Source organism: Agelaius tricolor, unplaced genomic scaffold, assembly GCF_023055355.1.
Source record: "Agelaius tricolor isolate 1412-34295 unplaced genomic scaffold, bAgeTri1.0.p SCAF_58, whole genome shotgun sequence".
In the NCBI taxonomy this organism is placed as follows: domain Eukaryota; kingdom Metazoa; phylum Chordata; class Aves; order Passeriformes; family Icteridae; genus Agelaius; species Agelaius tricolor.
In genome coordinates, this window is record NW_027269318.1 from 1126883 (window position 1) to 1149141 (window position 22259).

Consider the following 22259-nt stretch of genomic DNA (forward strand, 5'->3'; position numbering starts at 1 on the left):
AATTTATTACCATCTTAGACTATGGCTGACTACTTACTATCTTATAAATCTCATCACCTTTGAGACTGATGTTATCTAAACAATAAATCATTCTTAATCTAATCATAATCCCATCCCTTCCATGAATACAACAACACCTACACTGTGCCAGCCCTTCCCACTGGGAATTCCCAAACCCAGAGCTCCAGCAGTGTCCTGAGGGATTTCCCTGTCCTGAGCAGCACCTGGGCACACAGAGAGGTCTCACCTGGCAGGGAGGGAGGGAATGGAAACCCCAGGGATGTGGGGAGGGGCTGTCAGCTCCCAGGTTCTGGAATCACTTCCCTTTGTGGCCTTGCCTTATGAAATTTGCTGTCTTTTTGTGTTTCTAACGCTCTGGCCAGGCTGGAGTTTGTGCTCTCTGTGTGAAGTCAGGGTGGAAAGCTGCTCTGCCAACATTCCTTCCTCTCCAGGGCCTGGAGCTCCATCCCCTCGTGGGATGCTGCATGTTGGAATCCAAAATGCTGGGAGCTCTCAGAGCCTTGGGGCTGTAAGCCAAAGCTTAGAATGAAACCCAGGATTTGATCGGAGACCTTGGAAAAGGCTTCCCAACTGAGGTGCTAGAAACCAGAATGTGGATTTGTAGTTTAAAGCAGAGACATGTTAAGCTAACAAGAGGAAAGTTTAGAGTTTTAGAGTTCAAGATACAAAAATAAAAGCAGTTACAGAGGTAAACAAGGAGTTTAGAATGCAGTACTGTAAGTTTGTGTGCCATAACATGATTGGCTAAGAAAGCTTACACTGTAGCATAAGACAAAATATTTAAGGATATAGTATTAATATTTAGGATATAATTCAGGATATAATATTTAAGGACAAAATATTTAAGGTCAAAAACATAAATATCATGTTTAGGTCACCTGGCCACCTGGCCATGTTGGCAGTGTTCTATTGGTCAATAAATCCTTAAAAGATCTTTAACTCAGGATCCTGTGACCTTGTGAGCCGTGCAGTGAAGGTGTGAGCTGAGCTCACCCTTCCTGCCTGTGTAGAAGATAAGAAAATAAATCACATCATCAAAAACAGCTCAGAGATCCTGTCACAGATTCATTCCAAAGCTGCCCACAGGTGAATTGTCCCAGCTGCAGGGAGTCCCTGGAGCAGTGGCTGGTGCTGATCCCTTCTCCTCCCTGCTCTCCCTGCTGTAGGTGGGGGACCACAAGTTCAGCGCTCACCGGATCGTGCTGGCCGCGTCCATCCCCTACTTCCACGCCATGTTCACCAACGACATGATGGAGTGCAAGCAGGATGAGATTGTCATGCAGGGCATGGATCCCAGGTAAAACTCCCAGGGGGAGTCCCAGGGACCACAGCTGCCCTGCCTCGCTGTGTGTGCAAGGCTCAAAGCCTGTTCCCATGTGAGTGGTCCCACAGAGCATCCTGCTGTTGGCAGAGTGCTGTCCCAGCTGGAGTTGAGTGCATTTCCTGCCCTTTCTCCTTGTTTTCAGTGCTCTGGAGGCTCTGATCAACTTTGCCTACAATGGTCACCTGGCCATAGACCAGCAGAATGTGCAGTCTCTGCTCATGGGGGCGAGTTTCCTGCAGCTGCAGAACATCAAGGACGCTTGTTGCACCTTCCTCAGGGAGAGGTGAGTGGGGCTGGGGGGATTCCAGCAGCAAGGTTCTGTCACCTGTGTCCAGCTTGGGAGGAGCAGGATGTGTCCTTCTAGGAGGATAAGGAGTGTGCATCCCAAAACTTGGCATCTGTACAGTTATGGAACACAAAATGGGTTGGGAGGGATCTTAAAGCCCATCCCAATCCCGCCCTGCAGGGCAGGGACACCTCCCACTGTCCCAGGCTGCTCCAAGCCCCAATGTCCAACCTGGCCTTGGACACTTCAGGGACCCAGGGGCAGCCACAGCTGCTCTGGGAATTCCAGGTCCTCCCCACTCTCCCAGCCAGGAATTCCTCATTCCCAATCTCCCATCCCTCTGGCAGTGAGAAGCCATGCCCTCTTCTCCTTCTCCATTCTCATTCCCTTCAGAATAACTATCAGTCCTTTTTGGGCACACAGTAAAAGACCTTGGCCAGCCACAGGAATCAAAACTCAGAGCAAAACTGAGGAGACATTTCCCTTTTTGAGAGCCCATAGTGGCAGGAATTGCCCTTCCTGCTGCTGTGTGTGCTAAAGGGGAGGAACAGAGTGCCTCAGCCCAGGAGCTGGACAGGAAACTGTGCCACAGCCCTAAATTGGTCCCAGGTTTTTCAATTTCCTCACTGGTGTTTGGCTGTGAGGCTGTTCCAGCAGCAGGGTGTGGAAATGGAAAGCTGGGATACTCTTTGTCCACATTCCACATGGATTCTCAGCCCTGCCAGAGAGTCTGACGTGTTCACTTTTCCCAGCCTGGCTTCTCTGCAGCTGCTCAGGGCATTCTGTGGTGTGATGTTAAATTAAACACACCCACCAAATGCAGGGATTGGCCACCAAAATGCTCCCAAATCCACCAGGAGCAGCCAGGTGTCCTAAGTGAAGTCCTGGCTTTGAGTGCACAGCTGCCAGTTTGGTTAATAACCAAGACTTAGTGGGTTCTGGCCACCCTGGAGAGCTGGGACGTGGACACTGAGCTCTCCTTCTTAAGTGGAATTGAGAATTGGGATATTTTTAGGCAGCTGTGTTGTAACCAAGCCCTCAGAGTCACCCTCATGTGACAGTTCCCCACCCAGCAGCACAAGGACCTGGAGCTGCTGCAGAGATCCTGAGCTGGCCCCAGAGCTGCTCCAGGGCTGGAGCCAGGCTGGGAGAGCTGGGAATGTTCCCCTGGAGAGGAGAAGGCTCCAGGGAGAGCTCAGAGCCCCTGGCAGGGCCTGGAGGGGCTCCAGGAGAGCTGGAGAGGGACTGGGGACAAGGCATGGAGGGACAGGAGCCAGGGAATGGCTCCCAGTGCCAGAGGGCAGGGATGGATGGGAGACTGGGGAGGAATCCCTGGCTGGGAGGGTGGGGAGGAACTGGCACAGGGTGCCCAAGGAAGCTGTGGATGCTCCCAGAGCCACCTGGATCTATCCAATGCCTCTTTGGCAGGGACAAGGGGACATTTGTGTTTCCATCCTCTGGCTCTGGCTTGGATTCACCTGGAGCTCCCTGTGCAGGTCAGCTCCTGGGTGAGAGGACACTTGTGACCGTGTTCACAGGGGTCTTAGGATGAGGGAAGAGATGAGGATCTGACTCCATGTTTCAGAAGGCTGATTTATTATTTTATGATATATATTATATTGAAACTATACTAAAAGAATAGAAGAAAGGATTTCATCAGAAGGCTGGTTAAGAATAGAAAAAGAAAGAATGATAACAAAGGCTTGTGTCTCAGACACAGAGTCTGAGCCAGCTGGGCTGTGATTGGCCATTAATTAGAAACAACCACATGAGCCCAATCACAGATGCACCTGTTGCATTCCACAGCAGCAGATAACCATTGGTTACATTTTGTTCCTGAGGCCTCTCAGCTTCTCAGGAGAAAAAATCCTAAGGATTTTTCATAAAATGTGTCTGTGACAGACACTGGAGAGGACAGGACACATCTTCCACTGCACTGTGTGTCCTCCTGTGCTTCCCAGAATCCTGGAATGGTTTGGGTTGAAGGGACCTGAAATCCCATCCCAATCCACCCCTGCCATGGCAGGAACACCTCCCACAGTCCCAGGCTGCTCCCAGCCCCAGTGTCCAACCTTGGGCACTCCCAGGGATCCAGGAGCAGCCATCTTCTCCCCCGTTATCCTGAGATTCCTGTTCTCTCCTGCTCCCCTTTCCAGGCTTCACCCCAAGAACTGCCTGGGTGTGCGGCAGTTTGCAGAGACCATGATGTGCACGGTGCTCTACGACGCTGCCAACAGCTTCATCCACCAGCACTTCGTGGAGGTCTCCATGTCCGAGGAGTTCCTGGCCCTGCCCTTCGAGGATGTCCTGGAGCTCGTTTCCAGGGATGAGCTCAACGTGAAGTCTGAAGAGCAGGTGGGTACCTGGAGTGGGGCTTGGCCAAGGAAGGTTTGACCTTGAGGGGTTTCTTGCTGCTTGGGAGTGGAATGGGAATGGGAATTGTTCTGTTCCTGGGCTGAGTGAAGCTGAGATGTCCTGGCACAGTGGGGACACTCAGAGGTGCTGGACAGAGCTGTGATGGTTTCCTGTGCCTGGTCCTAAAGAAACAGAAGGCAGGGCTTTTTTAGGATCACAGAATCACAGAGCTTGGAAAAGCCCTCAGAGGGCATTGAGTCCAACACCTCCCCCAGCACTGCCAAGGCCACCATTGACCATGTCCCCAAGTGCCACATCCACATGGCTTTCAAATCCCTGCAGGGATAGGGACTCCACCATGCCCTGGGCAGTTGTGCCACATCTGGACAGCTCTTCCCATGAAGGAATTTTTGCAAATTCCCACCTAAATCTCTGCTGGGACAACATGAGGCTGTTTCCTCTCCTCCTGTCCCTTGTCCCCAGGGAGAAGAGCTGGAATCCCACCTGGCTGCACCCTCCTGTCAGGGAGTTTGTGGGAGTGAGAGGAGTTTAGGGTGTTCCCACAGCCTTGAGAATCCATCAGTGTGGGCTGACAGTGAGCAGGGAAAACAGAGCCTGTCCTTGAGCCTGGAAATGTGTCCTGCTGTTCCTGAGGAGGTGACAAAGGCAGAGCACACCTCCAGCTTCTCCTTGTAGGGTAAAAATGTGCTTCTTTAATCAGGCTAAGAGAGGGAGGGGAACCTGCCCCACATTCCAGCCACATTCCTGTGTCATACCAAGAATTCCTCACTCTGTTTTTCCCAGAGCAGGTAGGATCCAAAGAGTCCATCCCAGGGTCATATCCCCTTGCCCTGGCAACTGCCAGCTCCACCTTTCAGAAATTCCAGTAGCACCCTGCAGAGTGGAAGAAAGTTGGTTTGGGGTTTTTAATCCCTGTGGTGCTGTTGGAGAAGCATTTTTGCACTGGAAAGTTTGGGAATTGTTTTGGGAGAAACTCCAGATGCCACTGTGCAAGAAAGAGTTGATGATTTGCTCTGGTCAGTTGTAAAGGCTGCAATAACTTTAATGGGGAGTCCTGTGAACCCAGGAATGTGGATCCCAAATTAAACAGGGACCAGGGCACCAGGATCCTTCTGTAGCTGGAGTCATCCAGTGGGGCTTCAGAGAGGGGCTTCACTGTCCCCTCCAGTGTCTGGGATGGAGCCTAAAGGGAGCAGCTCAGCTCCAGGTGTCTCCAGTGCAGTCATCCAGAGATGGATCCCTGTCATCAAACCTGTCTCCTGGTTTCTCATGGAGCGGCACCATTCCCAGTTTGCAGATTTCTGACACTAAATAAACACAATTTTGGGTTCTGTGCCACCTCCTCTGCCAAAATCCTCCTTGCAGCTCCCTCATCTCCCTGCAAACTTCTGTGCTGAATGTCCCATCCCACGGGACAGGAGATCAGGATTGTCAGAGGCAGGGAAAGAAACCTGCATGGAGCCAGGCTGGGGGAGCTGGGAATGTTCCCCTGGAGAGGAGGAGGCTCCAGGGAGAGCTCAGAGCCCCTGGCAGGGCCTGGAGGGGCTCCAGGAGAGCTGGAGAGGGACTGGGGACAAGGATGGAGGGACAGGACACAGGGAATGGCTCCCAGTGCCAGAGGGCAGGGATGGGTGGGATATTGGGAATTGGGATTTGTTGCTGGTGAGGGTGAGGGTGAGGAGGCCCTTGAATTCCCAGAGCAGCTGTGGCTGCCCCTAGATCCCTGGAAGTGTCCAGAGCCAGGTTAAACAGGGCTTGGAGAGGCCTGGGATAGTGGAAGGTGTCCCTGCCCATGGCAAGGGTGGCACTGGATGATCCTTGAGATTCCTTCCAACCAAAACCATTCCAAGATTTCATGTCATTTCATTCCCATCTGTGAGAAATGAATTTGTAGAGAATTTTTAAAGTTTGACAGAAGGTTCACATAGTATATATTTATATGTAAACTTTGAGACAAAAAAAATGTTAACGTAGAAATGCCATGGGATAGGATAGATATTGTTGAGAGAGAAATGGAACTAGAAGCAAATTTTAAAGAAATGTTAACTTAGAAATGCCATGGAATAGGATAGATATTGTTGAGAGAGAAATGGAACTAGAAGCAAGTTTTAAAGGATAGTTTTGTAAAAAAGACTGGATATTTTGGAGAAGTAGAACTATGAAAGATGGAGGACTCACAGGGGGTAGTTTTAGATTATTAGCTTTAAAGTATTTCTAGTATAGTGTGGTAAAAGTTGATAAGCTAAGACACACTTATAATGTATTGTAATTAGGAAATAGTTGGGTTTTGATTGTAATAACATGAACTATAACATCTGTATTGTCTCACTCTTCACACGAGACTAAAAATGGAATAAAAGTTTTTAAAAAACCTCTCAGTTGTCCCACCTCTGGGTCAGAAAATCCAACACCCATCCACTTGCACGACCCCCAGACTGCACCTTGGCCCTGCTGTCTCCTGGCAGGTGTTTGAAGCTGCCCTGGCGTGGATCAGGTACGAGAGGGAGCAGAGGGAGCCCTTCCTGCCCGAGCTGCTGTCCCGGATCCGGCTGCCGCTGTGCCGGCCGCAGTTCCTCAGCGACCGCGTGCAGCAGGACGACCTGGTGCGCTGCTGCCACAAGTGCAGGTGAGCCTGGGGCCAGCAGGCTGCCACAGCCACATCCTGCAGCCTCTGTGGGAGAGTCAGGGGTAGGACAGTGGGCATGGACAGAGACCAGAGATCTCTGCAGCCAGGTCGTGGAACTTGGGGTTTATTGCAAAGGGCCTGGGTGCAGGGGCCTTTTGGGATTTGGGGTTTATTGCCAAGGACCTGGGTGCAGGGGCCTTTTGGGATTTGGGGTTTATTGCAAAGGGCCTGGGTGCAGGGCCCTGCTGGGAGCTGCCAGGCACAGCTCAGAGCAGGCCCAAGAGAAGAGAGGGGTAAAGAGGATTAGAGGGTAAGAGAGTATGAGGGTAAGAGCATAAGGGAGTAAAAAAAGTAAGAGAGTGAGGTTCCTGTTCCAATACAATAAATCTTCCGTGTTGAATATTCTAATTCTCACTAACCAATCTAGTACAAATACAAATCCTATAGCATTTACATACAGCCTATAAGAATCATTACATTACCATCCGGTGTTACATTTTAAACCCTAAAATCTCCTCTTTGGGTCCCTTCTGCCAAGCTGGTGGGGTCTGCTCTGACCCTTGGAGCTGTCTGCAGGCAGAGGGTGTTGTTTGATTACCTTCAGTCCAGCCACACCATTGTTTTCCAGTTGTTCACTAACTGAGGTGTCTCAAAGCTTGCTTTCATTTCAATCTCGCTTATAGTTTCCATATTCTCAAAATCTTTTGCCGGGCAATCATATTGATAAAACTTTCCTGTTTCATCTTCCCCAACAAGTCTTGGTCTCCAGCCAGTCAGATCTCCTCTCTAACAATGCACCACTGGGTTTCAGGGATCTGGTGGATGAAGCCAAGGATTACCACCTGATGCCCGAGCGCCGGCCGCACCTGCCGGCGTTCAAGACGCGGCCGCGGTGCTGCACGTCCATCGCGGGGCTGATCTACGCCGTGGGGGGACTCAACTCAGCAGGTACCTTGCAGTGGAAAGACCACCAGGGGCTGGGTGGGATGATGATGGGATGCTGGAATTCCCTCCTGTGGAAGCATGGTGCAGTTTTTCCTCCTCCATGCAGCACTTTGACCCTTCCAGTGACACCCTGGGGGTGGTTGTGTCTGTAGTTTAACATCTTCCATCTGAAATCCTGTCCAAGTGAGGCTTATTTAGGACATATTCCTAAAGACTTTGATATGCCTGGAGCCCCAAGCAGAACTTGCAGGGATCTCCACAATGTCGTTGGGGTTGTGGGATCACAACACTTTGACATGAGCCTCACCATGGCATAAAAGGGAACAGAAAGTCACCAAGGAGAAACCTTCTACAGAGGAGCTGCACTCCCCGGAAGCAGCGACACCACAGATGGGACTTGCAGGTCTCTGCTGCCCCTTGGAGGACAGTGGAGGTGCCACTTCCACAGAAGGAACTTGTCCAGGCTCCTCGTGCAGAGCACGGCAGAGCTTGGAAATGTTCCCCGATCTTTTTGAGTGTGGGAACTAGGGGGATTGTTCAGAGTGGCATCTCTGGGGGTGAGCAGGGACATGTGGCTGGGAAATGCCTCTGTGGGAGCAGGAAGGCTGGAATAGGGTCTGAGAGCCCAGGATAGGACAGAGAATCCCAGAATGGTCTGGATTGGAAGGGACCTTAAGGATCATTCTGTCACCCTGGTTTTTTAAGTTTTTCTAAGCCTTCTGATGTGTACATTCTTGTAATGAACTTCCTCACGCACTTTATGTAAATAACTTATTGTTTTGCATTCTTTTATGGAGGAGGAGAAATTTGATGGACTGTTGGTTTGTCCAGTATCACTGGAGAGGTGGCAGTGTCACCCTCCAATCCACTGTCACTTTTGGAAATCTGGGAATGTTAGAGTCAGAAATTAAACACCCTCTTTTTTGCCTTGGAGAGCTGCATGTCCGCATCGTTTTATTTCATGTCCTATAGTGACCATCATCCCATTCCACTCCCTGCCATGGCAGGGACACCTTCCACTGTCCCAGGCTGCTCCAAACCCTGTGCAACCTGGCCTTGGGCACTTCCAGGTAGCCAGGTGCAGCACCCTGCACTTGGCCTTGTTGAATCTTTCCCCAGATATTTTCCCAAAGAAAAGCCGGCAATTTCCCCATGCCAACCCCATCTTTATGCACCCCTCTACCCCTCCTCGCCATCCTAGGGCTTCATCAGGTCTCCCTCTTTTAATTTGAGTAGCAAATTTCTATGCAGGCGACTCCCTGAACGTGGTGGAGGTGTTTGACCCCATTGCCAACCGCTGGGAGCGGTGCCAGCCCATGGGCACGGCGCGCAGCCGCGTCGGCGTGGCCGTGCTCAACGGGCTCCTCTACGCCATCGGCGGCTACGACGGCCAGCTCAGGCTCAGCACCGTGGAGGTCTACAACCCTGACACCGACTCCTGGTCCAAAGTGGAAAGCATGAACAGTAAGAGGAGGTATGGGCAGCTCAGAGGGAGGAGACTTCTGGAAAAGCTGGGGGAAACGAGGTTGGAGGGAGAGCGGCTCTTGAAACGCAAGGAGAAATGATTTTGGAGGAAGAGTATGGTGGCAGGTGGTGGGCGCCCAGCAGGATGTGTGTGTGTAGGGGGAAAAATGGGAAAGGAGGAGTGGGGCAGTGTGGAGGCAGCTGGGATTTCCTTGGTTAGTTTCTGGTGCAGCCGGGTGGGGGCCGGGCTCTGGTCCCAGGGAACAGGGACAGGACAAGGCTTCAAGCTGTGCCAGGAGAGTTCAGGTTGGATACAGGGAAAATTCCTCCTGGAAGGGGTTGTCCAGCCCTGGCCCAGGCTGTCCAGGGCAGAGGGTGTACATGCTCCTCACCAGGTTTCTCTGGAGCTCCCTCAGCCACTCCTGGTGCTCCAGCCCCTTCCCCAGCTCCATTCCCTTCTCTGGACACACTCCAGCCCCCCAGTGTATTTTTCTCTTGTGAGGGGCCCAAATCCACACTCAGGATTTGAGATGCTCCTGCCATGAGCACCTTTCTCCTTTGTGAGCTCAGAGTTCAAGTGGGACTGAGCAGTTTGGAGGTGAATCCAGGGAAAAGGCAGTTTGGTGGGATGCCACAGGCAGACTGTGTGGGGTCACAGCGCTGGGGACAGGGTGACAGCACCTCCAGGCACCTCAGAGGGTCCTGCTGTTCCTTGCAGTGCCATGGGAACGGTGGTGCTGGATGGGCAGATCTACGTGTGTGGTGGCTACGATGGAAACTCATCCCTCAACTCGGTGGAGTCCTACTCTCCAGAAACAAACAAGTAAGAGCCCTTGGTGTCCCAGAGCTTTTCCAGAAGGTTCCTCTCCAGCATTCCACGTCCTGGCACCGCTGGGCATCAGGGCTGTGAGAATGGCTTGAATAAGGAGTGGGCAAAGGAGAGGTGGTAGAATCCAGCGCTAGGAAAGCTTGGAACGATCTGTGGGAGTCCTGCTGACCTGTCCCCTCTCTCTCCCCCCAGGTGGACAGCAGTGACCCCCATGAGCTCCAACCGCAGCGCTGCCGGCGTCACTGTGTTCGAGGGCCGGATCTACGTGTCCGGAGGGCACGACGGGCTCCAGATCTTCAACAGTGTAAGGCCCTGGCCAGGGCTCAGCCCCTGCACCTCAGCACGGGGCTGGAGGGCTCTGTGTCCCGTCCCTGGGCATCCAAACAGCCCCCAGTGGTTGTGCCACCAAATTGTGTCACTTCCACTCATAACAGAAAAACCTGAGGGGGAGCAGAAGTGGCTCATTCATCCCCTTGGGGCCGTGGAGATGTTCTGAGGGCTGGAGCCCCTTGGTCATGGAGACAGGCTGAGAGAGAAGAGAAGGCTCCAGAGAGCCTCTTCCAGGGCCTAAAGGGGCTCCAGGAGAGCTGGAAAGAGGATGGGGACAAGGCATGGAGGGACAGAACACAGGGAATGGCTTTGAGCTGAAGGAGAGAAGATTTAGGTGGGATATTGGGATGTAGTTCCTGGCCATGAGGGTGGGCAGGCCCTGGCACAGAGTGGATCCCTGGAAGTGTCCCAGGCCAGGCTGGACAGGGCTTGGAGCAGCCTGGGACAGTGGAAGTTGTCCCTGCCCACAGCAGGGGTGGCACTGGATGAGCTTTAAGGTCCCTTCCAACCCAAACCCTTCAGGCACCATCCCATAACAGCCAAACTTTTAACTGAAAGCAGTTCAGTCCTTTCAGCTCCCTCAGCCACTCCTCCTGCTCCAGACCCTTCCCTTCCCTATTTACCACAAGAAACCCCAAACTGCCCCAGGTTTGGAGGTGCCCCAGCACCGCAGGGGATGCCCCAGGGCAATTCCCAAGGCAGAGCAGCAGCAGCTGCAGCAGCAGCATCCCTGACCGTGCTCGTTCCCCCTGGCAGGTGGAGTACTACAACCCGCACACATCCAGCTGGCACTCGGTGGCGCCCATGCTGAACAAGCGCTGCCGGCACGGCGCGGCCGCCCTGGGCAGCCGCATGTTCGTCTGCGGCGGCTACGACGGCTCCGGCTTCCTGAGCGCCGCCGAGCTCTACAGCTCCGACCAGTGGTACCTGATGGTGCCCATGAACAGCCGCCGCAGCCGCGTCTCCCTGGTGGCCAACTGCGGCCGGCTCTACGCCGTGGGCGGCTACGACGGACAGTCCAACCTCAGCTCGGTGGAGATGTACGACCCCGAGAGCGACCGCTGGACGTTCATGGCGCCCATGGTGTGCCACGAGGGCGGCGTGGGCGTGGGCTGCGTGCCGCTCCTCACCATCTGACACCACCGGGGGGTTTGGGTTTGGGTTTGGGGTTTGGGGTTTGGGGGGCGTCTCGTCTGCAGCGAGCGTGCCAGGATTTCCAGGTGCTCGATCCGGACACAAACTTGACTTGAGAGTAATCCCCACCTGTAAGTTTTTGGGCTGAAGGTCCTGAAGGGTCAAATGTGGTGAGCAAAGACCCCTTGGCCTTGTCCAGAGCCAAGGCCGAGCGGATCCGTCCACCCATCGTCCGTTTTCCTGCGGTTGCGCCTTTGGGAAGTGCCGTTGTGGGCTGGAGGAGGGGGCCAGGCTTCGTTGTGACATAAAAACAGACACTTGGAGGACTTGGAAAATCCATCTGCACCTTCTGGGAGCAGCAAAACCACCTGAGCCCTCCCAGGGGCACCAGCAGCGATTTGGGGGGTCCTGGTTGCACAAGGGGTCTCCAAACAGGACAAACACGGCGCTGTCACTTCCAGGAGCTTCTTACACAAGACACCCCCAGTTTCTCGTGCTTTCCTCAGCTTGATGTGGAAAACTTCTCCACAAGAGCCACAGGATGGAGAAACCAGGAAGAGGAAAAGTTCGGTTAAACCAGGATTGTTTGGGCAAGCTCTGGAGAAGGATGGATGGAAACGACTCCAGGCAACAGCCTGAGGGTTTCAAAATGGAAAATAGATTATCAGGATGTCCTTTAAATTAAATATCGAGGTATTTTCCAAGCCTAAGAGGCAGCTGGAACAGAAAGGCTGGGATATTTTAGGAGAGGCAAGGAAAATACTTTGTGAGTTTGTCGTGCTCTGCTAGGAAAGGTCTTTGCCATGGGTTTTGTGCCAGGAAACTTTGGAATGCTGGCAGAGCCAAAGAGCTGCCTGGCAGCATCTTCCCTGCAGCATCAGCCCTTCAGCCCCTGCCCTGCATGGTCCATGATCCCTCTGGAGCTCTCCGTGCCCGGCTCTCCCCGTGCCACCCTGGGCACAGCCATACCTCCTCCGGGCAGGCAGGGCCAGGCAGCTGCCAGGGATTTGGGATCTCCCCCCGTGCCCAGCCCCATCCCAGTGTTCCAGGGGCTGGGAGGAGCTGGATGTGCCCCCCAGCCCCGCTCCTGGTGTCTGCTCCTGCTCCCAGCATCCCTGGGACTGACTCTGGCTGTACATGTGGATGTCTATATTGGGGTACCGTGTATATTTTAGGGTCTATAATGAGCATATCTGGTTATCAATGTGATCTATCAGGACATATCCATTTCTCCCACATCTATCCACTGCTGGCTTCCCAGGAATGGGAATCCTTTGGACTTTTCTGTGCTGCTCAGACTTTAAAAAGGAAAAATAAGAAAAAACACGGTCAGAATGAAGTTATTGCCTGTGGCATCTTCTCTTCTCCAGGACCCCTCCCGATGGTCTCCATGGGCAGAGGAGGCTCTGGGGAGCTGCTCTCCTGGTGTTCCATTATCTCTTTTCCCTCCCACCATCTCCCACCTGGGGCTTGTGTCCATAGGAATGGGAATATTGGAACAAAGACCTTTGGAAGAGCAGCAGCTCCCCTGACCCCAGGGCTGTTCATGGTCCCAGGGTTTCCAGAGTGCTGTTCCCTGGGATCCTGGGAGGCTCAGGTGTCTCCCAGATGTGCTTCCTGGGATTCCTTCCCCAGGGATTTCTTTGCTTTTCCACTGTGGATGAAGCAAGGAGAAAGGGGAGCTCCTAGCTCCAAAGGTAACAGGAAAATCCTGAATTCTGGGGTAATGAGACCTGCTCAACTGGGGAAGGCAAATTGGAGAGCAGGATGCACACTGTGGAGTCCTTGGTAAACCCTGTGTTCCTGAGTCTAAGGAAAACCTGGGGCTGGGGTGTTTGGATGAATCTGAGCTGGATGAGAGGGATTTTTAAAACCCAAATCGTGTAAAGAAGCTGGGAGAGGGGAGGGGGCTCCTGGTTCTTCTCTCTGTGGGAAGCGGGAGGATGCTGTGGCTCCCGGCTCGGGAGGAGCAGGATCTCGGTAGGACCAGCGTTCCAAGGAACTGGGAGCAGCCACAGGGCAGGGGCCGCGGAGGGGGATCAGCCCTGCCGAGCTCCAGCATCGCCGCATCCCCTGCAGGTCCAGGCGCGTTCCCCCGCGGCACCGGGCCAAGGAAAACAGCGGCAACCCGATCCCTTCCCGCGGGCGGCACGGGAGGGGGCCGCTGTTTACCCTGCCTGGAGCCGCAGCCGGGGGCCCCGAGCCGGAGCCGGGGCTCATTGCCGGACCCATGGCGCTGCTGCTGGGGGCCGTGCTGCTGGCGGCGGGCGCTGCCGTGCCCCCGGCCGTGCCCCCGGCCGTGCCCGCGCCCCGGGAGCTGGCGCGCTCCGTGCTGGAGACGCACGGGCAGGAGCTGCGGCTGCTGCGGCTGCTGGGAGTGGCCAGGACGGTAGGAAAAGGGGTGCGGGGGGTGCTCCCGGCTCCGGCACCATCCCGTGCGGGGCCCCATGGAGCTTTTCTGCCGGCAGAGCTTCGACTGGGGGACCCACTTCAGCATCAACTTCACGGCCCGGCAGCCGCCCTGCCCCAAGCCCGCCCCGGACCCGCGCGGCTGCCGGGGCCGCCCGGGCAGGGTGAGCGTGGGGTGGGACCCCCGAACCCGGGGGATCGGGGGGTCCCCGGCGTGCTGAGGCCGCTGTGTCCGCAGGTGCAGCGCTGCTCGGCCCAGGTGTCCGTGTTCACCTTCCTGCCCGACGTGCCGCTGTCGATGGTGGAGTGCGGCCGGGAGCCGGTGAGGGCTCCGGGAGCGCGTCCCGGGGTGGGACACGCATCCCCCTCACTTCGGGGTGGGGGTTTGGCTCTGGAGTGAACCCCCCCCCTTTATTTCTCCCCGCAGCAGCCCGGTGACAGCGCCCAGCCCCGCTCCCCCGGCACCAACCCAGGTCACTCATCCTCCTCCTCATCATCCTCCTCATCATCATCCTCGGGGCCCCCTCCGCGGCCTCGGCCCCCTCCCGGCGCGTCCCTGCAGGGACCGTCCCGCCGCCCCCTGTCCCCAACAGAGCCGCAATAAAGAGATTTCGGGCTCGGACCTGTGCGTGTGTGCGGGTGACGGTTCGGGGCACCCGGGGGGCACCCTCGGCCTTGGGCAACAGCGATGGGGCAACTCTGGGCTTGTGCAACCCCGCGGGCACCGACCTGACACGGGCAACGTGTCACCAGCCGAGGGGTCCCGGCCCCCAAACCCCCGAGCCCGGCCAAGGGGCCCCCACAAGGGTGGGGACCCCGAGGGGTTCAGATGCCACCGCCCATCACGGGGACACACTGGGACCCCCCCAAAAGAACGGCCACTCTGCGGCTTGGGGCCCGGCGTTTCCCAAGGGGCAGCCCCGGGGCGGGTCCCCAACCTCCCGTGGGGGATAAAAGGGGCCCGGGGGTGGCCGTGGGGACAGCGATGCCGAGCCCGTGGGTGCTGGTGCTGGCGGTGCTGGGGGGGGCCTGCGCCCTCCCCGCCCCGGCGCCCCTCTCCTACACCGAGGCGCTGGCGCAGGCCGTGGATTCCTACAACCGGCAGCCCGAGGTGCAGAACGCCTTCAGGCTGCTCAGCGCGGAGCCCGAGCCCGGCCCGGTGAGTACCCCCCACGGGTGACACCCCCACCCCACTCGTGGTGCCTGATCGGGGCTGCCCATCCCGACTCTGAGCCCACCCCGGTGAGTGTCCCCCACCCGGGACCCCCTATTTGTGACCAGGACCCCAATTCCTGTCCCCCCACCCGCGGTACTCCACTCGGGGTGCACAGTGCCGACCCATGAGTGAGTGCCCCCCACCCGGGACCCCCCATTTGTGACCAGGACCCCAATTCCTGTCCCCCCAGTCACAGTACCCCCACTCGTAAGTGCCCCCCACTTGTGACCCCCCATTTGTCACACACCCCTCATGATCCCCCCTTGTCACCGCTCAGCGCTGGCCCTGAGCCCACACCAGTGACTGTCACCCCACTGGTGACCCCCTCCTAGTGCCACCCCAGTTGCTGACCCCTCTCCTGTCACCTGCCACCCACGCGTGTCCCCAGGGCGTGGAGCTGAGCTCTCTGCGGAGATTCAACTTCAGCATGATGGAGACGGAGTGCGCCGCCAGCGCCCGCACCAACACCGACGACTGCGACTTCAAGGAGAATGGGGTGAGGAGGAGGAGGAGGAGGAGGAGGAAGGGGGCACGGGGGCCAGCTGCCATCCCCAGGTGACACCGCGTGTCCCCCCAGGCCATCAAGGAGTGCTCGGGGCCGGTGCAGTTCCGGCAGGACTCGCCCGAGATCGACCTGAGCTGCTTCGACGCCTCCTCCGACGTGAGTGGGGGGAGCCGGGGGTGGCAGGGGAGGATCCCTGAGGGTCCCTGAGGGTCCCTCCCTGCCCCACATCCCCCAAAAGGGACGCCCCGGGGGCTCTGCTCCCCCGTGGTGGCTCCAGAGGAGGGTGGGGGTCCTGGGTGGGAGGTTTTAGGTGCAGAGTCCCATGGGTGGGGTCCTGGGTTTGGGTGTGGGGTGCAGGGCCCCAGGTGGGGCATCCTGGGTGGGGTCTGGGCTTGGGGACGTGGATGGGGTCCCAAGTGTTGGATTCTGGATATGGGGTGCCAAGTGTCCCAGGTGTGGGGTCCCTGGTGCAGGGACACGAGTGGGGTCCCTGGTGCGGGGTCCTGGGTGGGATCCTGGAGATTGGGGTCCCTGGTGCGGGGTCCTGGGTGGGATCCTGGGGATGGGGTCCCTGGTGCGGGGTCCTGGGTGGGATCCTGTGGATTGGGGTCCCTGGTGTGGGGTCCTGGGTGGGATCCTGCGGATTGGGGTCCCTGGTGCGGGGTCCTGGGTGGGATCCTGCGGATTGGGGTCCCTGGTGCGGGGTCCTGGGTGGGATCCTGGGGTTGGGGTCCCTGGTGCGGGGTCCTGGGTGGGATCCTGGGGATGGTGTCCCTGGTGCGGGGTCCTGGGTGGGTTTCCAGCTGCGGGGGCCCTGGGTGGGGTCGCGGCTGTGCTCCCAGGGAGGATTCCCACACCCCCGCGCCCTCTGACCCCCCCATCCCTCCGGCAGCCGGTTCTGATCCAGCGCGGCCGCTTCGGGCGCTTCCTGAGGAAGGTTCGGCGCTTCCGACCCCGGATCAAGTATGAACTCCACCTGAAGGGCTCCGTGGGGCTGGGCTGAGCAATAATAAAGGAGCCACCGGGAGTGGCCGTGTGGGCACCGCGTCCTCCTGTCTCTGTCACACGGGGAAACTGAGGCACGGCTGGGATACGGGGCTGCTCCGTCCTCAAGGGGACGTGGGGTCGGACTGGGGACAGGGATGGGTTCGCTCTGGGGAGCCCCCAGGACCCCACCCAAAAAAGGGGCCACCGTCAGCCCCAGGGTGTCACTGTCCCCATAGTCATTGTCCCCGTGTGGCATTGTCCCCACTGCATCTTGTCCCCCCCCAAACCAGCAGCGATGGCAAAGGGAGGCGAGGGGGACACAGGGGACACTGTGAGCCCTCCAGGGAGCTGCAGGGGAGGGGCTGGGGGGGGTTCAGGTCCCGAGGGGACCCCCATGGTGGCTTGGGACAGGGACATTGTGGGTGCAGATCTGGGGGCTCGGGGACCCCTGTGCCCCAAAAGCGGCTGGAGCAGCGTCATGGCTGCAGCCCCCTGGGCGTGTCCCTCCTGTCCCCCCGATATTCCTGTGGGTCTGTACCCCACAAACACCTACAGGCTCCAGGGGACCCCCAAGGTGTCCTGGGGACAGGGAAGGACAATCCCAGGGCTCCAAGTCCCTGCAGGAGGGCGGTGCCAGGAGGAGACCCCGGTGGTGCCCGTGTTGTGCCCATTTTGGGGGAGCTGCTCCTGCTCCCCCGGGACCTTCTGTCACCAGCACCGTCCCCATCCTCGTGTCCCCCTTGTGGTGACAGTGGCAGGGAACGGCACGGCAGGGCCGGGAGGCAGCTGGAGATGGAGAGGGGCTGTCGGGGGTCCCGAGGAGGCAGCACCGGCAGGGGAGTCCCTTTGCCTCTCCACGGCCTTGGAGTGGTGGGGGGACCCCAGATCTGCCCCAGAGAGCGCCCCCCACTCGTGACACCCCCATTCATGACCCCCAGGGTGTTCCCAGCTCTCACAGCTCCTTGGCTGGGCATGGGGGGATTTGGGGGTCCAGGAGAGCTCGGGGGTCCCCCATTGGGACGCTCAGGGTGACACCAGGAGTGATGCAGGGACCTTTATTGGCAGTGAAGCACCTGGGGAGGGGACACAGAGAGGGGACACAGGGAGGGGGCACAGCAGTGTCACCCTTCAGGGTTTGGGTGCCTTGAGGTTGAGCCTGTCCCGGATCCAGATCCGACCGCACTGGAAGAAGCCCCGGAAGCGCTGCTTGACCTTGCCAAAGAAATCCTTGATCTTGGATTTCCAGACTTGGCCAAACTGGGAAAACAAAGAGCAGGGTCAGACTTGGAGGGAGGGATGAGGAAGGGACCTGGGGGACCCCCAGCAGCCGGGGGGACACGGAACCATTCCAGGCCCTTCTCACCACGGCCGGCGCCTTCTCGCAGGAGAGCTCCACCGTGGGCTGCTGCCCCTCCAGGAACACGGAGCCCTGGCACCAGGTCACCGCCTGTGGGGCACAGAGGGGACACAGGAGAGCCCAACCCCCTCGTGCCTCAGTTTCCCCACTGGACAATCCCCAGTTCCCACGGGGACGGAGCCTCACCCCGAGCCAGCGGCTCTTGCAGTTGCTGGTGGCCATTCCCAGTGTCCTGCACGTGGTTTCCTCCAGGGTGAAGCTCAGCTCCTGCCGGCTCTGCAGGTCCGAGGGCTGGGAAAAGGGACAGGATCTATCAGGGATCCACCTCCCCCCAGTGCCCAGCCCCACACCGGGCCAGAACCTGCCCCAAGAATCCAGCCTGGAATGGGTCAGGCTCAGTCCCTCAGGGCTCAGCCCCAAAATGGGACAGATCCACCCTGGATCCAGCAATGCCCAGCCCTGGAGCTTCCCCTGGGAAGGGAGAGCTCAGCACTCACCCAGCCGGGCCGGGGCTGAGCCTCCCGCAGCCGCAGCACGTAGGGACTGACAGCCCTGGCGTTGAGCAGCTCCACGGCCGCCGCCACCACGTCCCCGTAGCTCAGGGACCGCGGTGGGGACGAGGACAGCGCGGTTCCATCCTGTCCCAGCGTGGCTCCGCGTGGACCTGGTGTGGAGGCTCCAGCCAGCGCCAGCAGCAGCAGCAGCAGCGGTGGCAGCGCTCGGCTCGGCCCCATGGCGCTCCTGGATCCTGGATCCTGCTCCCCAGCGCTTTTATGGGAGCTGCCCTGGGCGTCCCAGGGGCTGGCACAGAGGGACGTTCCAGGGGGATGAATCTGGCCAGGAGCCCGGCCCAGCCCGCTGCAGTGCCCAGGGCCGTGGGGAGGGGTGTGCCAGTCACCGTCGGTCAGCAGGGACACAGCGGTTGGGGTCCCCCTGCCATGTGTGACCCGGGGTGACAGCAAGGACAGGGACAGGGGTGACACACATGGCCTGCCAGATTAAGCTCCCAGTTGACCCAGAGATGGGGCAACTGAGAGGTGTTTTAAAAATTTTTATTCTGTTTTTAGTCTCATGTGAAGGGTAAGACAATACAGATGTTATAATTCACACCATCATGATCAAAAACCAACTATTTCCTAATTACAACACATTATAAGTGTTTCTTGACCTATCAGCTTTTGCTACACCATGCTGTAAATGTTTTAAAGCCAATCATCAAAAATGACTTTTTAATCTTTCATGGTTTTATTTCTCCAAAATATCCAGTCTCATTTGCAAGGCCATCCTTTAAAACTTGCTTCTAGTTCCATTTCTCTCCCTCAGCAATGTCTGTCCTATTCCGTGGCATTTCTAAGTCAGCATTTCTTGTCTCAGTTTACATACAGATGCACACACTGTGAGCCTCCTGTCAGGCTTTGAGAATTCTCCACAAATCCACTTCCCACATTGGCCATGGATAGTCCAGATCGTGGTGGTGATGAAAGGTCTGAGCCAGGTGAGGGTCTGGATCTTGTCCCAGGGAACAGGGACAGGACAAGGGGAAACAGCCTCAGGCTGGGCCAGGGGAGGTTCAGGTTGGATTTGGGAAAATTCCTTCCCCAAAAAGTCTGTCCAGCCCTGGCACAGCTGCCCCGGGCAGTGCTGGAGTCTCCACTGGTGAAGGGATTTAAAATCCCTGTGGATGTGGCACTTGGGGACACGGTCAGTGGTGGCCCTGGCAGTGCTGGGGACAATTGGGGTATTTTTGGTCTCCAAGGACTTTTCCCCTTGGTTCTCTGCAGACAGATGGGGTTTTCCAGCCTGGGGGTGATTTATGGCCTGTCCCCTCTGCAAACAGGGGAGCAGGAAGCTCAGGAGGACACCCAGGATCCTGCCCTGAGAGTGACCCTCGGCTCAGGCCCCCCTGGAGCCACCCAGCAGTGGAAAACATCCTCATAAATCATACGGGGACAGCGACACCGAGGGCTGGCACCTGGAAGTCCCCGGGGAGGGACAGTGTCAGTCACAGCCCTGCAGCAAACCCCACCTGACCCCGGAACATTCCAGGTGCAGCCAGCTCCAACCTTCCATGGAGAAGGGTGGGATCATCCTGCGCCAAATCCAGGCTCAGCTCCAGGGATGGGGATCCAACACATCCCTGAGGATTGATTGGTCTTGCTGCTTCCCTTCAAGTCTTTCCCAATTCCTTCCAAACTGTGCCCCGTTCCTTAAAAATTCCCTTAAATTCTGTAACTCCTTCCAAATTCTTCCCCATTCCTTCCCTCCAAATTCTTCAATTCCTTCTGAATTTCCTCCAAAATCCTCCCAGTTCCTTCTAAACTCCTCAGCTATTCCCTTTTCCCCATGAATCCCACTTAGGATTTAGCAGCAAGAGAAAGAGTTTCAAAATCGATGTGAAATATTTAAATTTCATTTTTAGCTGCCCGTGCCAGCCCTGAGCAGGCACCAAAAAGCCACAAAATCCTTGGGAATGAAAAAGGGAAAATTGAGTGAGTTTTCCTTGGGAAGTTGTGATTCCCAGGACATCTCCCACCTCTGACAGGGACAGTAAATCCCACCCAGAACCAAACCCCGAGCCCTGAGCTGGGGAAATTCCCTGCTCATAAATCTGACTCGAGGTTTATTTGCCCTTCCCAGGACTGAGCTGTCCCTCCTCATTCCAGAACAGCCCCGGGTTTGTCTGGGAGCCGCTCCCACAGGCAGACCCTGCTCCGACCTGGGCTCTGGAAGGTTCCCAGTCCCAGGCTGGTCCTTCCAGCCCAGCAGGTCTGGGATGCTGGGATACGGAAGGAAGGGCACGGCTGGTCCGTCATGGAATCATCCTGGAGTGTTTGGGTTGGAATGGAGCATAAATCCCATTGCACACCACCCCTGCCATGGGCAGGGACACATCCCACTGCTCCAAGCCCCAGTGTCCAACCTGGCCATGGACACTGCCAGGGATCCAGGGGCAGTGTGAAAAACGCCAATCACTTGGGTTTTTTTAAAATTTTAAAAGTTTAATAGTAATAAAATGGTTGTAAAAATAGTGATACAGTTAGAGCAATAATAATTTGGACTATTTGAATTAGGACAATATGAGACAATAGAGACAAAGAGTTACGGACAGTCCCGGTACCTTTTTCTGGGCAGGACGAGCCCAAAAGACCCCCAAAAAGGACACCCGTTAACAAAGGGTTAACCTTTAAAAACAACAGCCTGTTGCATATTCATACACCTCATACATGATGCATAAATTCCATTCAAACACAGGATTCTGTCTGGTCATCAGCAACTTCTTCCTCTGAACCCTAACAGCGCCTTCGAGGTGGGAAGAAGTTTGTTTCTTTTGATAAGAGGGCAATAAATTCTTTTTCTCTGAAAGATTTAGGTGTCCTGTGGCTGCTATCTCGCTGAGAGACCTTTCTTTAAAAAAAGAATCTTACATAGCACAGTTTCTATTTTAACTTTTTTTAATAACCTAAAACTATATTTAACACACTACTTAAGAGATTTATTATAGTATTACTTCCTAACCCACAACACATATAATATTCATTTTAATATTTGTGAAAAGCCAATCATAAAATACGCATTTTTCACAGGCAGCCACAGCTGCTCTGGGAATTCCATCCCAGCCAGGAATTCCCAATTCCCAATCTCCCATCCATCCCTGCCCTCTGGCAGTGGGAGCCATTCCCTGGCTCCTGTCCCTCCATGCCTTGTCCCCAGTCCCTCTCCAGCTCTCCTGGAGCCCCTCCAGGCCCTGCCAGGGGCTCTGAGCTCTCCCTGGAGCCTTCTCCTCTCCAGGGGAACATTCCCAGCTCTCCCAGCCCGGCTCCAGCCCTGCAGCAGCTCCAGGCCTCCTCTGGATCTCTCCGAGTCCTCGCCAGGTCCCTGCCCGATCCCATTTTCCCGATCCGGGCCCGTCCCCGGTTTCCACGGCAACGGCACCGCCCTGATCATCATGGCAACCCCGCGGAGGGGGCGTGGTCACGTCGGTCAATGCGCGCTGGCGCTTCCGCCTTAGGCCACGCCCCGTCGTAGCCTCGCGCCTCGACCCGGAAGTGGCGCGTTCCCGCTCTCACTGGGCGCCGCCATGTTGGGAGGCCGCACATCATCCGGGCAGCGAGGAGGGCGCTGCGATTGGCGGAGCGCGGCACGTGACGTGCAGCTCGCACCGCGATTGGGCGGTGGTGCCGCCGCGTCTGCGCGGTGCGGGTTCGGGGTCCTGGGGGGGAATCCGGGATGGGGGAAGGTGACGGGGAGCCCCGGCCCTCAAAACACAGCGGGACACAGCGGCTCCCGAGACATTTCACCAGTTTTATTGGCTTTAAAGTCCCGTTTCACTGTCCGCCAGCACTGAAAGGCGGGAATGTCCTTACAGGAATTGCAGAGTCATGGAATTGCTGAGATTAACAAAGCCTCAGAGATGTCCGAGTCCAAGCCCAGCACTGCCCCGTGTCCCCAA

General features: G+C 56.7%; 4 protein-coding genes across 7 annotated transcripts; 3 read left to right on the forward strand and 1 right to left on the reverse strand.

The window, feature by feature from the left end:
- The first annotated feature begins 478 nt into the window (after window positions 1–478).
- On the forward strand, window positions 479–11338 carry KLHL18 (kelch like family member 18). The gene is made up of 10 exons (XM_071456340.1): window positions 479–487; window positions 1188–1318; window positions 1488–1628; window positions 3788–3986; window positions 6473–6633; window positions 7445–7581; window positions 8830–9052; window positions 9761–9865; window positions 10064–10175; window positions 10958–11338. Exons 1-10 carry the CDS (start codon window positions 479–481, stop codon window positions 11336–11338), a joined length of 1599 nt encoding a protein of 532 aa, XP_071312441.1.
- A 19-nt stretch (window positions 11339–11357) lies between these two features.
- Window positions 11358–14348, forward strand: LOC139605067 (collagen alpha-1(I) chain-like). Of its 4 annotated transcripts, none has more exons than XM_071456455.1 (4): window positions 11358–13724; window positions 13804–13908; window positions 13983–14066; window positions 14172–14348. In XM_071456455.1, exons 1-4 carry the CDS (start codon window positions 13566–13568, stop codon window positions 14346–14348), a joined length of 525 nt encoding a protein of 174 aa, XP_071312556.1. In that variant the 5' UTR covers window positions 11358–13565. The 4 variants fall into 4 exon arrangements, with proteins under 4 accessions (XP_071312556.1, XP_071312557.1, XP_071312554.1 ...); XM_071456456.1 differs by having other exon boundaries at window positions 14175–14348; XM_071456453.1 differs by having other exon boundaries at window positions 11358–14066.
- A 225-nt stretch (window positions 14349–14573) lies between these two features.
- On the forward strand, window positions 14574–16507 carry CAMP (cathelicidin antimicrobial peptide). The gene is made up of 4 exons (XM_071456457.1): window positions 14574–14903; window positions 15349–15456; window positions 15538–15621; window positions 16358–16507. The coding sequence occupies exons 1-4, from the start codon at window positions 14574–14576 to the stop codon at window positions 16466–16468; spliced, it is 633 nt and encodes a 210-aa protein (XP_071312558.1). The 3' UTR covers window positions 16469–16507.
- Window positions 16508–17580: 1073 nt separating this feature from the next.
- Window positions 17581–18543, reverse strand: LOC139605009 (cathelicidin-B1-like). The gene is made up of 4 exons (XM_071456342.1): window positions 18307–18543; window positions 17996–18100; window positions 17816–17899; window positions 17581–17709 (listed from the first exon to the last, which is right to left on the reverse strand). Exons 1-4 carry the CDS (start codon window positions 18541–18543, stop codon window positions 17581–17583), a joined length of 555 nt encoding a protein of 184 aa, XP_071312443.1.
- Window positions 18544–22259: the final 3716 nt, after the last annotated feature.